This window comes from Amia ocellicauda, chromosome 5 (assembly GCF_036373705.1).
Source record: "Amia ocellicauda isolate fAmiCal2 chromosome 5, fAmiCal2.hap1, whole genome shotgun sequence".
NCBI lineage: Eukaryota > Metazoa > Chordata > Actinopteri > Amiiformes > Amiidae > Amia > Amia ocellicauda.
This window is the reverse complement of record NC_089854.1, coordinates 2,823,096-2,835,349: the sequence shown is the minus strand read 5'-3', so window position 1 is coordinate 2,835,349 and position 12,254 is coordinate 2,823,096. Positions and strand designations below refer to the sequence as shown.

General features: G+C 42.1%; 1 protein-coding gene across 1 annotated transcript; it reads right to left on the bottom strand.

The window, feature by feature from the left end:
• Positions 1-3,230: 3,230 nt before the first annotated feature.
• Positions 3,231-9,257, bottom strand: LOC136749199 (acidic mammalian chitinase). Its single transcript, XM_066703239.1, has 12 exons — positions 9,206-9,257; positions 8,598-8,723; positions 8,170-8,199; positions 7,612-7,816; positions 7,309-7,365; positions 6,860-7,025; positions 6,584-6,708; positions 5,745-5,868; positions 5,336-5,518; positions 5,052-5,168; positions 4,552-4,684; positions 3,231-3,716 (listed from the first exon to the last, which is right to left on the bottom strand). The coding sequence occupies exons 2-12, from the start codon at positions 8,620-8,622 to the stop codon at positions 3,445-3,447; spliced, it is 1,437 nt and encodes a 478-aa protein (XP_066559336.1). The 5' UTR covers positions 8,623-8,723; positions 9,206-9,257; the 3' UTR covers positions 3,231-3,444.
• Positions 9,258-12,254: the final 2,997 nt, after the last annotated feature.

Below are 12,254 nucleotides of genomic sequence, written 5' to 3'. Positions count from 1 at the left end.
CTGCAACTCCCTCCTGGCCGGCCTGCCTGCAACTACTACTTATGCTATACTTTGAACTCATAATTCAACTGCAGCATTGACACACAGCAAGCAAGACTAGTCTGCACTCTACCAACAGACTGTAGATGGTGCTTCTGAAACCTCAAAACAGCACATCAAGCAGCCAGAGAGTAGTACAGTGTGTGTGTGTGTGTGTGTGTGTGTGTGTGTGTGTGTGTGTGTGTGTGTGTGGGTGTGTGGGTGTGATTTTTTCTTGGACTGGTCTCCAAAGTAAGTAGTTCATTTAGTTCCTAAGCTCCAGCAGATTTAACTCAACTATTACTGTGTTTTTGCGCCTGCGTTTTCTAACAGACATGGTGCTGCTTCTCCCGCTCAGATTTAAGGCTGATTTATACTTCTGCGTCTGTGTCTTTGTGCACATGCACGTGTGTCGTGCGCAGACGGTCGCACAGCTGTCTGCCAACATACTTGCACGTAAGAGTGACGCCTCCATAGGGGGCAGTGTCACATTTACACATCGCAACCTACAGGAAACGAAACCCGATTTCTATGGTGCACCTACGATTGTATGGATGTAAATCAACACATACTGTTAATTACTAATTACATGTTACAGAAACTACACGCACACACACACACACACACATACAAATTGCATCCTGTATGTGCAGGTCTATATTGCTATAGCTGGCTAGAGACTTAACACTAGAACATACACACACATATCTCTGCGTATGTGAATTTCTCCTGCATATCTGTTCTTATATGTTATTAAATATTTGAATTAAATACATATATGGCGTTTCAGCTGTTATACTCCTCAAAATTAATGAGCTATAAATATGTTCTTCTCCAACTGCCAGACCCGCAGTTCATTTGATATGCTATAGCCCACTGAATAATATAATACATATAGCCGATAATATGGGCTTTGTAATCAAATTAGTAATTGTGAAAGAGTTATAATCATGTTGATTGGTGAAACACACTATTTTCTACACATCATATATTCATTATTATCATTATTTATTATATTAGATTTGCACTTGATATAGCGCTCTTCTGATCGGCTCAGTGAGTTTCTTTCTTTCATTTGGAATTCAATCCTGATCTCGTTGCAAACCCGGGTCTCTGGATCAATGCTTCGATCAGTCACTGTTTGATCATGAATACTAATTGTTCATTCCGTCCACAGAAAGCAGAGTACATTTTACCTTTTGTCCAAAATTGCACAGCACAAAATACATGGGCATTTCGTGGGATATAATTCACATTTTATTAAAGAAATGTGCAATTCAAGGGACACAATACTCATTATGTGCACAAATACATTTTGTGGATGAGGAGATGCATTTTTAGTACTTTCACCACATCACCACATCGTTTCTCTGACCTGCTCCAGCGCCTAGAGCCGTACATTGTTCATCAATAGACCCACCACTCGCCAATAAGCACAGCTGAGCGATTGGCCGTGGCTCTCAGAAGCCTTGCCTCCGGCAGCTCTCAGCAAACCGTGTCTGCAAGCTACAGGATGGGAGCAACAGTTTCTTGCAGTCTGTCTGAAGTGTGCAAAGCCATCTGACAGGTGCGGCAAAGCGAATGTGTGTGTTGTCCTACCAGTGGGCAGCGGCCTGGCATCGCCAAAGCATTCTGGAGGCTGTGGAGCTTCCAAATTGTGTCAGGGCTATTGATGGCAAGCATGTCCAGGGGGCAACTTTGCATTCTGGCTGTGGAACCGGACCGGCCACCTGGCACACTGGACAAATGCCCTCCCAGAATAACATAACAGGCCATAATTGGTAGAATAAACATTAAAATTCCCTTTGCTTGTTTGACAGCTGTCTGACTCCTCATCCAATTACATTTGTGCTTTTCATCATCACATCACATTCAAGTTAGCTGACTTAACTAGAACTCTGTGGCTTGTCTGGTGTCTCTCTGCCCCGATTCACACGCTACTCCACTGCTCCGCTCCCTCCACTGGCTCCCGATACCGGCACACTGACCCTCACCTACCGCTGTCTGGACCACACTGCACCAAGCTACCTTCAGACACTCATCTCTCCATACACTCCCTCCAGACCACTGCGCTCCTCCAGCGCCAGAAGACTAACTCTGCCTCCTCTCCACTCTCCCTCCTCCAGAGCCGCTCCTTCTCATCCCTGAACCCTAAATGGTGGAACGACCTGCCCACCGAAGTCCAAACAGCAGAGTCTCTGACCTCATTCCGGCGCTTACTCAAGACACATCTTTACAGACAGTACTTGTAATATTAGTCCTCTATCCCTGCTAGACAGCACTTCACAGTTTTATTATGCTTCTTGCGTTTTTGATTGTTTTCCTCCTTGCTCACTTTCCCGTAGCCCTTGACTGTGACCCGACATCTTGACAGCACTTAGCTTTTACTGTCCAGGATGTAGGACCTCACTTACTGTACTTGCTTGTTTAAATTGTAAATTGGAAGTTGTAAAATGTATTATATTTTGAATTGCTATTTTTAAGTTAAATTGAATTTGTAATGATTGATGCCTTGTACTTCACTGTATTCTTGCACTTTGTTTTGCACTTATGTTGTAAGTCGCCCTGGATAAGGGCGTCTGCCAAGAAAATAAATAAATAAATAAATAAATAAATAAATAAATAAATCCAAGGTGAAAATGGACGGTAACAATAGAAAGGAGGTGCCAAAAAAGTGCCCGAGAAAAAGAGGCTGAAGCAGCAAAATGCATTAAAATAACTGGGAAAGTTGGGAAAGGGGGTCGTTATCAGGGAGATTATTTCCATTTCTTCTCTCTGCTTAATAGAGATGTACTTTATGCTATTATTTTAGTTTTTATGGAGGAAAGATTCAGGCTACTGGTAGGTTATTGTTTGTGATGTTTCAAAATTTCAAACTCAAACAGATTAAAAAAGGAATGTTATATTGTGGTGTAAATTCAATAATTACAATAATTATGATAGCTGGAAAAATAACAACAGTAGCTGTTTTTTTAAGCATGGTAAAATAGGGGTTATAAGACAGGGTGTGTGTTTCACTTGTTCTCACTTGTTCTGCGTCATCGCTTACAAAATGTGGGGATAGGCTTACTTTCATACAATTATTTTTGTTCCTTTGGGCTCCTAATGTCATTGAATTCCAGGACCACTTCAAAGACCCAATCTAACCCTTAGTGTCAGAAGTGGACATGAAATAAGGCCACACTTGAACAAACAATTATGGATATCAGACATTGATGTATTTGCTTTTTTATTTTGTATTTTTGTTTTTTCTTAGCTAAAGCTGAGTATTATATATAATATATAATATAAAAAAGAGAGAAATGTTTAAAAACGGAATGGATTAAAAAGTAAGACTTTTCCAAGTCTATGTTCAATCCATTGGTGGCGATAGGAAAGCGAGAGGAAGGATGACAGATGTGCGATATGAGGAGGAGGTCTTCCAGGCTATGGCCAATCACAGCACTTGCACCGGTCATTGAACACCAGGCCGGTGCCACACCTCATCTCGAAGGTCTGTCCCCGAGAGCACTGGTAGAAGGCGTTGGGGTCCGTGGGGTTGGCATATGTTCCATCGGGTTTGCCAGCACAGAAGCCACTTCCAGGCTTGGCGGTGGTGGTGGTGGTGGTGGTGGTGGTGGTGGGGGGGGTGGGGGGACTGGGTGTGGTGTCATCAGTGGAAGGTGGTGGTGGTGGCGTTGAAGGCAGTGTGGGCAGATCTGTGGGAGGACAACACAAGCCATATGAAAACACATCCTGTCTCACTCTGAGATCCTTGTGTACTCCTATGTCTCAGAGCACACCTCTGCAAGGCTCTACATTTTTGTGTTGACTGTCAACCCTTGCATCCTCTAATACAGGGGAATCAGACTCCAGTCCTGGGGGGCCACAGTGTCTGCTGGGTTTTGTTCCAGCCCAGCTCTTAACTCCTTAATTGGTCTAATTAAACAATTAACTGAATTAATTTAACACTTCTCTCCAGACACTGAAATGTTCTGTGGGTTCAGTGTTTTGAGTCATCAACACATTGTAAGGTATATAAAAATAAAATATAAAAGCTTTAGATAAGCCAACCTGAGTAAATAATGACATTAATGAAGTAATTGGAATCTCGTGATGGAACGAAAAACAGCAGACACTGCGGCCCCCCAGGACTGGAGTCTGACCATTAAGTAATTTCTATTAAACACAATTGGTGTTGGCCTTTGAACTGCACTTTAATACTTCAAGTTTTTTTATGGGTTTTATCAGGGACGATTAAAAACAGAGTTAATATCCCTGTTCTGGGTAAAGTCCAGAAAATTCTTCATTCATTAATGAGTAATTAGTTTGAGATTTCAGCTAAATGAAAATAAAAGTAATCAATCAATGAATAATAATAAATAATTCTAAACTCTTTAAAATGCAAACCAAAATGTTAAAAGCAAAAGTGTCCAAAGCTATGAACCCATGCATAACACAGCAAAACAGCATGCATGGATGTGGAATCCATAAATAGTGTAGAAAAAGTCAAGACCACTACCCTGCCTCCATGTAGCCAAGGCGCCAGCTTACCCGAGTTGAGCAGGGAGCGCAGGTGGCTGATCAGGGGGTAGGGCCCTTCCCCGCAGAACTGTCCAGCAAAGTCGTCCAGGTCCAGAGCCCACACGAAGGCCCCGCCGAACTTGTTGTCCTTCAGCCATTGGACCTGGGGGAGGGAGGGAAGGTGGGAGACAGGGAGGCACAGAGAAATTGGTGAACAAGGTGCTCCCCTCACGTGAAAAAAAACACGTGCAAACACGAAGGACAGAGATGTGTATAAACAAGAAAGCAAGCCACAGAATGTGATGTGACGTAATTCTTGAAGCTTGTGGAGGAAGTAAAGAAAGGAACATTTGCTGTGGTTTTGTGTGCTCTCAAACTAGCAGCACCTCCCCGCCTTTCCTGAGCCTTTGGGCCATTCAGCAAGCAGCGCAGCAATATGGATGCCCCTGGTCAGAGAGATTAGCCATGTGGCAGTGAGCTCATTTATAAGAGTGTATATTCCTTTGTCACACAGACATTGGCTGGGGTACCTTGGTATCGTAGCTCTTCTTGACATCAAAGCCAACCCACTCGTTGCCCTTGTAGGCATAGGGCACCTTCTGGTCATCGATCCACTTCATGGTTGCACCTGGTAAGAAAGTGCAGATCTACAAAGGAAAGACGTGGTAAAGTAAGCTGCAATGAGCATATCAATATGAACAAAAGATAACAGAGAGAACACACCACAGAGCAGCTGAAGAAGGGCCATTTTGTTTCATGCTGCCATTTCATCAGAATAGACAAATTTGCCCTACTGAGGAATTCCTGCGCTCACCTCATAGTAAGCCCAGAACCCAGCCTCCCGGGTGTACGGGCCAGCCGAGGCGGCACCGCTGGCCGGAGCCCCCACCCCGGTGTCGGGGGATGTGAGGCGGAAGGTGCGCCCGTATGTGGGGAATCCCATCAGCAGCTTCTCTAGAGGGGTGCCCTGATCCCGCCAGTACTTCATCGCAAATTCCTGAATTGAGACAGAGGGAGCGAGAAAGAGAATAAGGGAGAAACATGAAGTGTGAAGGGGTATAAAATGAAAGGTAGTCCGATAAAGAAGAAGGGAAAGGGAAGAACACATAATGATTAGCACAGTATATATATATATTTCACTCCAACACTAAATGTACAAGGAAATACTGATCAGGTGACACTTCAGGTCATTGAAACATAAAAAGAGCAGAGCTTTTCCTCACAATGTTGAAGTAGATGAGATCCCCTTGGTCTGTGGATCCACGGTACAGGGGGCTGTTGTGCCCAGTGAAGGAGTCCCAGGCTCCATGGAAATCGTAGGTCATCACGCTGATGAAGTCCAGGGACCTGCAGAGACAGACATGGCGCTGCTCACTGACAGGACCCAAGACCCCGAGGGGCAGCTCCACATCACAGAGAAAAACTCCCAGAGAGACTCAGATCTATCTGGTATTCAAGGACTAAAGGATTTCAAGATTTATTTGAGTTCAAGACCAAGATTTAAAAGAATGGGCTGTTTCTGCACAGATGATGCCATGTTTGCATTGAACTCTCTCCTAGGCATAGAACAGCATTGTTGCCTATACCTGTTCACTTTTTACACTCCCAACTGCAATATAAATAATGGTTTGCTACAACAACCCAGTTAGTACTCTTCATTCTGGCAAATTAAGTGTAAAGTTCTAGATTGGTTGCAGAAATGTATTAGCCTGACCACACTGCTACCACTTTGCTACAATGGTATTTGTTTAGCTGGATGTTTTGAGTATGGTGTCCAGAAAATGACACGTCCCCCAATTTCTGCCGAGGGAAACGTAATCATGAAAAACTTTCCACTTCATGTCTACTGATGCTGATGACTTACACTGAGATGAAGCAACTGTTCTTTTTATTAAATTTCTTGCAGGCTTTTGCAGTCTGATGGAGCAATTCAGTGGTTTCAGCCCCACACTTGTTTTCAGCTGTGGCTCTTGAGAAATTTAATACAACTCTGCCTCCCTCCAAAAAAATGTCGGTGCCATTCTCAGCCTCTGATTTAATACTTTCAAAACCACAGACTCACTTGGCAATCTCGGCGATCTCATAGCCATTGTCGATGTTGGCCTTCCCAGCAGCCACTGCAGCTGTAACCATCAGTCTGGCACGCTTAGTGTTCACTGCCTCTTGCTCATAGGCCGCTCGCAGCTCCTGCATGCCAAAATGAACAACAGGCAGAAAGCAATCAACTGCCAGTGCTTCCTCAAATAAACACCTCCCAAACAGAGGCGCAAAATAAATCAAATGAGATTGGCAGTTAGCAGGAAAGATTTGGGGGCAATGACTGCATAGATCCACTCACCTTCACCAACAGGGTGAATTTCTGCTTGTCCCCCGGGGGGCTCCCTCGAGCACCAGGGTACTCCCAGTCCAGGTCCAGCCCGTCGAACCCGTGTGTCCGCAGGAAGCTGATGGAGGAGTCGATGAACCTCTGGCGATTGGCCGGGGTCGAGACCATGATAGAGAACCTGGAGGGAAAACCCAAGTTAAGACACAATGCGAGTTGGGGCTCCTGGCTGTTACAAGTCTCTGACTGTGGCTGGGTCTTTCTATGGCCTGTTATTGAGCTGTAATAACTGGAATTACTGCTAAAAGGAGCTTAGTATGCTTGAGATTTCTAATTATTTAAGTGGACCTGCAGAAAGACAGTTGTGGAGGAAGTTGGCCCCTTTGGCAACTGCATTTAGTAAGAGCACTTCTACCGCCACTTCCAATACTTCAATTTATGCCACTGGTGATGATAATACTTACTGGCTTGACCCGAAGTTCCATCCTCCAACAGCCAACAGCGTCTTCAGTTGAGAGTTTCTATTATAAAAAAGAAAAAAAGAAAAATCATACACTGTCCACTGTCCACCAAGTGTAGCTCTGCAATGGTGTTTATCATTGCAGGGTATATATTTATAAGGTACAGCTGTTTCTATTTATTTGTTTGGCTTGTGCAAATCTGTTATGTTTTTGCTCAATTTGAATCAACTGAGACACAAATCCTGCTGTAGTAACTATGTTGTGTTTTAAATTTTCTCCTCTCCCATCTCCCACACTGATACTAACCTGTTCTTCAGGGCGTTGAAGGACCGGTACAGTGTCTCATCATTCCACTCGTAGGTGACGAGCTCGTTGTTGTGGTTGATGATGGAGAAGGCATAGATCAGGTGGGTGCACAAGTGCGGGTCCACATTGTCCGGGAGGTACTTTCCAGTGCCTGGCCTGTATTGGGACCAGTTGGTGAAGTAGCACACCAGCTTAGTGGCTGAGCCTGAGGGAGGGACAGGGACAGAACAAAATAGAACAGAAGAGATCAGGATAGATTCCTCACAGCTCTCAGATAACATTTAACAAACAAATTATTGTTTTGGTCATGAAGCTTTTACTGTATCTTTATTCTTAATATATATTTTTATTGTGAAACTGTTCCAAATCAATGTATGAATGCAAAATTAAGTATGGCAAGTGAAAAATATAAATGTATTAATACGTTCAGTATCTTGTTACGGACTGCTTCATGGCTATTATTCACACAATTTCATGGGTGTAATATTTACAAAAATTAATTACTTGTTTTTAATGACAACAGATAACAAACAATGCCTAAAAAGTGGCAAAACTTACATGCTTGCATACAAAACAGCAGGCCAAGCCCTGAAAACACGGGGAGAGAGACATTTTCAGTCTGAGTAAAGGACACAAACACCATTTTATCATTGCATTTAAAACAAGAAAACAAAAATTAAAACCTGACAGAAAGAGAGATATAGGACTACAATTAATTGTATAATGATAAAGGCATAGGGTGCAATAAGGACATATAATAGACAATAATTCCTGTGCTATAAATGCACTTTAAATCACAGGGAATGTTATTCAGAAAACAAGTAGTTTCCTTGTCTTGTGTACTTAGGACACTGCTTTGGGTTTAAAACAAAAAAACATTTTCTGTGCTGCAGTTTCCACTTAATTTTTTCAGTTGTTTTGCTAAACCATTTTAAACTTTGTATCTGTCATTCTAGAAGAAAAGAAGTGCAAGTGTTGATTTGTACCTGCTAAGATAGTCAGCCTGGTCATGTTGGCTCTGTACTGTACTTTTGTCTCTGGGACCCGGGTTGCCAATCAGAGGTGGTATATGCAGCAGGTGGATGCCCGTCTCTGCCAGCTGTCTTCTCTGCCTGAGATGCAAAGTAACAAAAGCACAGTTTCACTATATCTGGGCATTAATGTAACGTGCAGGACCACAGAGCAGCAGATTCCTGGCCTCCCATGCTGTAAGAATAGGACCTGACCATATGTAGCTGAAGAAAGAATATGTTTGTTATCAAATGCAATTTCTCTAACATCCATAATCTGTCTATAATGTAGACACCCCCAATTACAATACATATCTTTTAGCTGGATCTGATTCTGTTTTTCCCAACCCCACTTTAAAAACAATGAATAAAATAAAAAGCCTTCCACCCCCGTCACATTGTTCAGATTTATATCAAATTGGCATAAAAAGGTTATTATTTAACATCTGTTTAGTGATCTTAATGTATGATATGTAAATCATATGATTGACCAATGTTTGTACTTCAACTCATTCTCCTCCACCTCCTATTATTATTAGTAGTAATAATAACAATATCAACCAAGGAATTGGACATTTGTTTACCTGAATCTGGTAGAGAGCCGAGGGAGCTGTGCAGAGTGGCGATGTGTCCGCGATATTTATGTTAGACTGATAAGGGGGCCAAAGTCCAGTGACCCAGAATCATAAATGATGATCCCGGTTTCCAAAAAAATAATACAATACAGCAGCATTCTTCCATGCTGTCCGAGGACACTTATCTTTATGGGTTGATAAGATATCTTGAGTGAGGGGACAAGTCACACAAAGAAGCCCATTCAGTGATCTGCCAAGGGTGGAGCAGCATTTATGTGAATGTTTGTAATTTGATGCAAATGAGAACCGTTTCTAGGCATAAATGGATGCTTAGGGCCCCCGGCTGCTAAGGAGCCCCCCAGCAAAAAAGTGAAATGTAAATTGAATATATTTTTCATTATTTTTGATTATTTTCATAAATTATCAAAGTTTTCAAAGAATTTACTGATTTTGTTTATGGGCAAGTCGTGAAACAAACAATTTAAGCGCTAGAAACCTGCCATCGATCTGTGGCGGCATAGCATGCATCCTAGCACTTGGGTGTGGCAGACAAAAAGAAAACAATATATTTTAGTACTATGTCCGACCAAATCATAATGTCGGAAACAGAAAAAGAACATACCAATCTGTTGCAAAAAAGCATAAAAAATTAAAATGGAAGAAGAACAAGCACAAGAGAAAGGTATTGAATTGTATTGTAATGCTTCGTTTTTATTGCTGTGCAGTTGCATACTGGCTGCTAAAGTAACTGTTTTAATGATGATGGCATTAAATGTGCAGCTAAACCAGATAGCTGGCTGGCTGTATGGCTTTTTTTCTGTTTACTTTACCTGGACAGTCCAAGTTCACCTGCCACCAAATAGCGTTTCATTATAACATGGTGGCTGTATTTGCATCTATGGTGAGTTTTACCTTGAATACATTCTGCAAGAAGATTATTCAACTTTTTAAAATGTTTGCCTCAGTAAACATCTATGCTATAACACTGCTACCTAGTTCTGCAGCATCAATGATCAAAGTTAGCTAATTAGCTAGTTATGTGTGCTTATACAAAGGTCGGTAGGCTTACGCCTATATTTGATGTTGTGCTAAGTGGTGTAAACAAACCCTAAGTGGGTTTAGTGTGTGTTCAGTTTCTGGAGTTGGGTAGGGGTGCGCATCTTCACCTTCAATCAAAACTTACGGTCGACCAACCCTCATAACTGAAGACAGACTTCAACCAGATCTGCTTTACTGCACCATCTTTAACTGAAACAAGTCTGTTGTATTAGTAACTCCAGGCCCTAACCTGGTCTTTTACATACCCTAACCCTAACCACACACCCTGACGCAATGATTAACAATGCATTTGCAGAAGAAGCTTTGAGGAAACGACACAATGTGACAGGATTTCGCCGTTTGTAGGAAGATCAAAAACCACCTAGTTCCAAGTTTAAGAGTGTTGAATTTTAAAAATAAACTTACTCCTAAGTAATCCATTGTAAAATGCCATGAATATTGTTACATAAGACATAAGAAGAAAACCATGGGCTGAAAAAAATGTTTCTAATTTGGGTTATCTTATCTGAAGGTTAGGCAAAGTTCAGGGTTATGGCTGTGGGTTATAATCAGTGGTACCTGGCACTGATGTGGTTCGAGAAATGCTTAAAATAATCAGACCTGTAGCCTTGGTCTCATTCATAGGGGTCTCACTTTTTCCCAATGCACGATGCCTTTGCGAATAGGTGAAAAAACGTCAAACAATGATTCCCTAAATACTGAAAAGAAGTGGCTGGATTCAACCATAAAAAGACCCAAAAGAAAGCGCATATTGATCTACTGCCAATCTGTTGTGTTTATTAAGGCGGGGGTGTTTCTCAGCCAAAATATTACAACTCCTGGCACAGATGTGTGAGATGCATTAAAATAATATCAGCTGTAAGATAAGATTAGACAGTAAGGCATTCAAGGAATGAGTCCGCATTGGGGGATTCAGGCGATAATCACTGGGTGCCATTGTTGTGCTGGCACACCAAGTAATTATTTAATCAGCTAATCTCTCTCTCCCTCACTCTCTCCCTATAAATATATATATTATATAAATATATGTGTGTATATAAAATCAACTCTGATATCTTATCATTCTGGAACACATGATCCTGCATGACGTACTGGTTATATTTCCAGCAATACACAGGACTGTCTGCTCAGAATTAATTCAAGAGAATCCAGACCTAGGAATACCTATGCATTACAAATCCATCACCTGTATATTTGAATGTCCAGGCTGCAGCATCAAAGTGGACGTGCAGGGATTTGACTCCTTTGCACAGAGCCGCCTGTCTTTGCTCCTGCATTGAAACAGGGAAAGCACTGATCACGCCTTTACAGCTGCTATTAAGTAATAATTTACGTATCTGAATATGTCAGCTTCATATGTTGGAGGAATGAATCAGATTGGAATCGTGAGTTTGCATTTCTCTCTTGGGGATTGGGGGAGGGGGGTGTCAGGATACTGTGTTGGGTTCAGGGTTCTGTAGAAGACGTTGAGATTGATTACCACACAAAGAATCAGCCCCACCAAAAGTCACCTCATACTCCAGTATAGCAGGGTTGCATTTCAGCAGAGAGGAAACAACAAAACAAAGTGCTTTTAATATGATGTAAACCAGGGGTTCCCAATGTCTGGTGATGGAGGGCCAATTTCCGGAGGTTGCATGGGATGGGGGGCCACAGTAGAAAATTAACCACAGATGAAAATGAAATATGTCCCAAATTATACCTTTTTCTTTCCTATACATTTCTGTTGTCGAACATTTATGAGTTTTAATTGTTGTTTTATTTTCCCCCAAATTGAATGTGCATTTGTAACAGAAAATGTTCAGAAAGTGTAAAAATAAAGTAAAGGTTCAGAAAAGGGGTGGTTGAAGGTTTGCTTTGGGGGGCCGCACCAAACATCCTTGATGGCCACATTTGGCCCCCAGGCCGCACTTTGGGAACCCCTGATGTAAACAAACCCCTTCTGTAATATGTGCTTTGGCAACATTTTCTCCTTGCACAGCTATAGGAGACAAAGCTA

Bases quoted from the DNA above. Each gene is read 5' to 3' on its own strand.
- LOC136749199 (XM_066703239.1), bottom strand. From the start codon at position 8,622: ATGACCAGGCTGACTATCTTAGCAG. The intron at 7,366-7,611 runs GTTAGTATCAGT...TTTTTATAATAG, and splicing joins TTCAACGCCCTGAAGAACAG to AAACTCTCAACTGAAGACGC. The intron at 6,709-6,859 runs GTGAGTGGATCT...TTTGGCATGCAG, and splicing joins AATTCACCCTGTTGGTGAAG to GAGCTGCGAGCGGCCTATGA.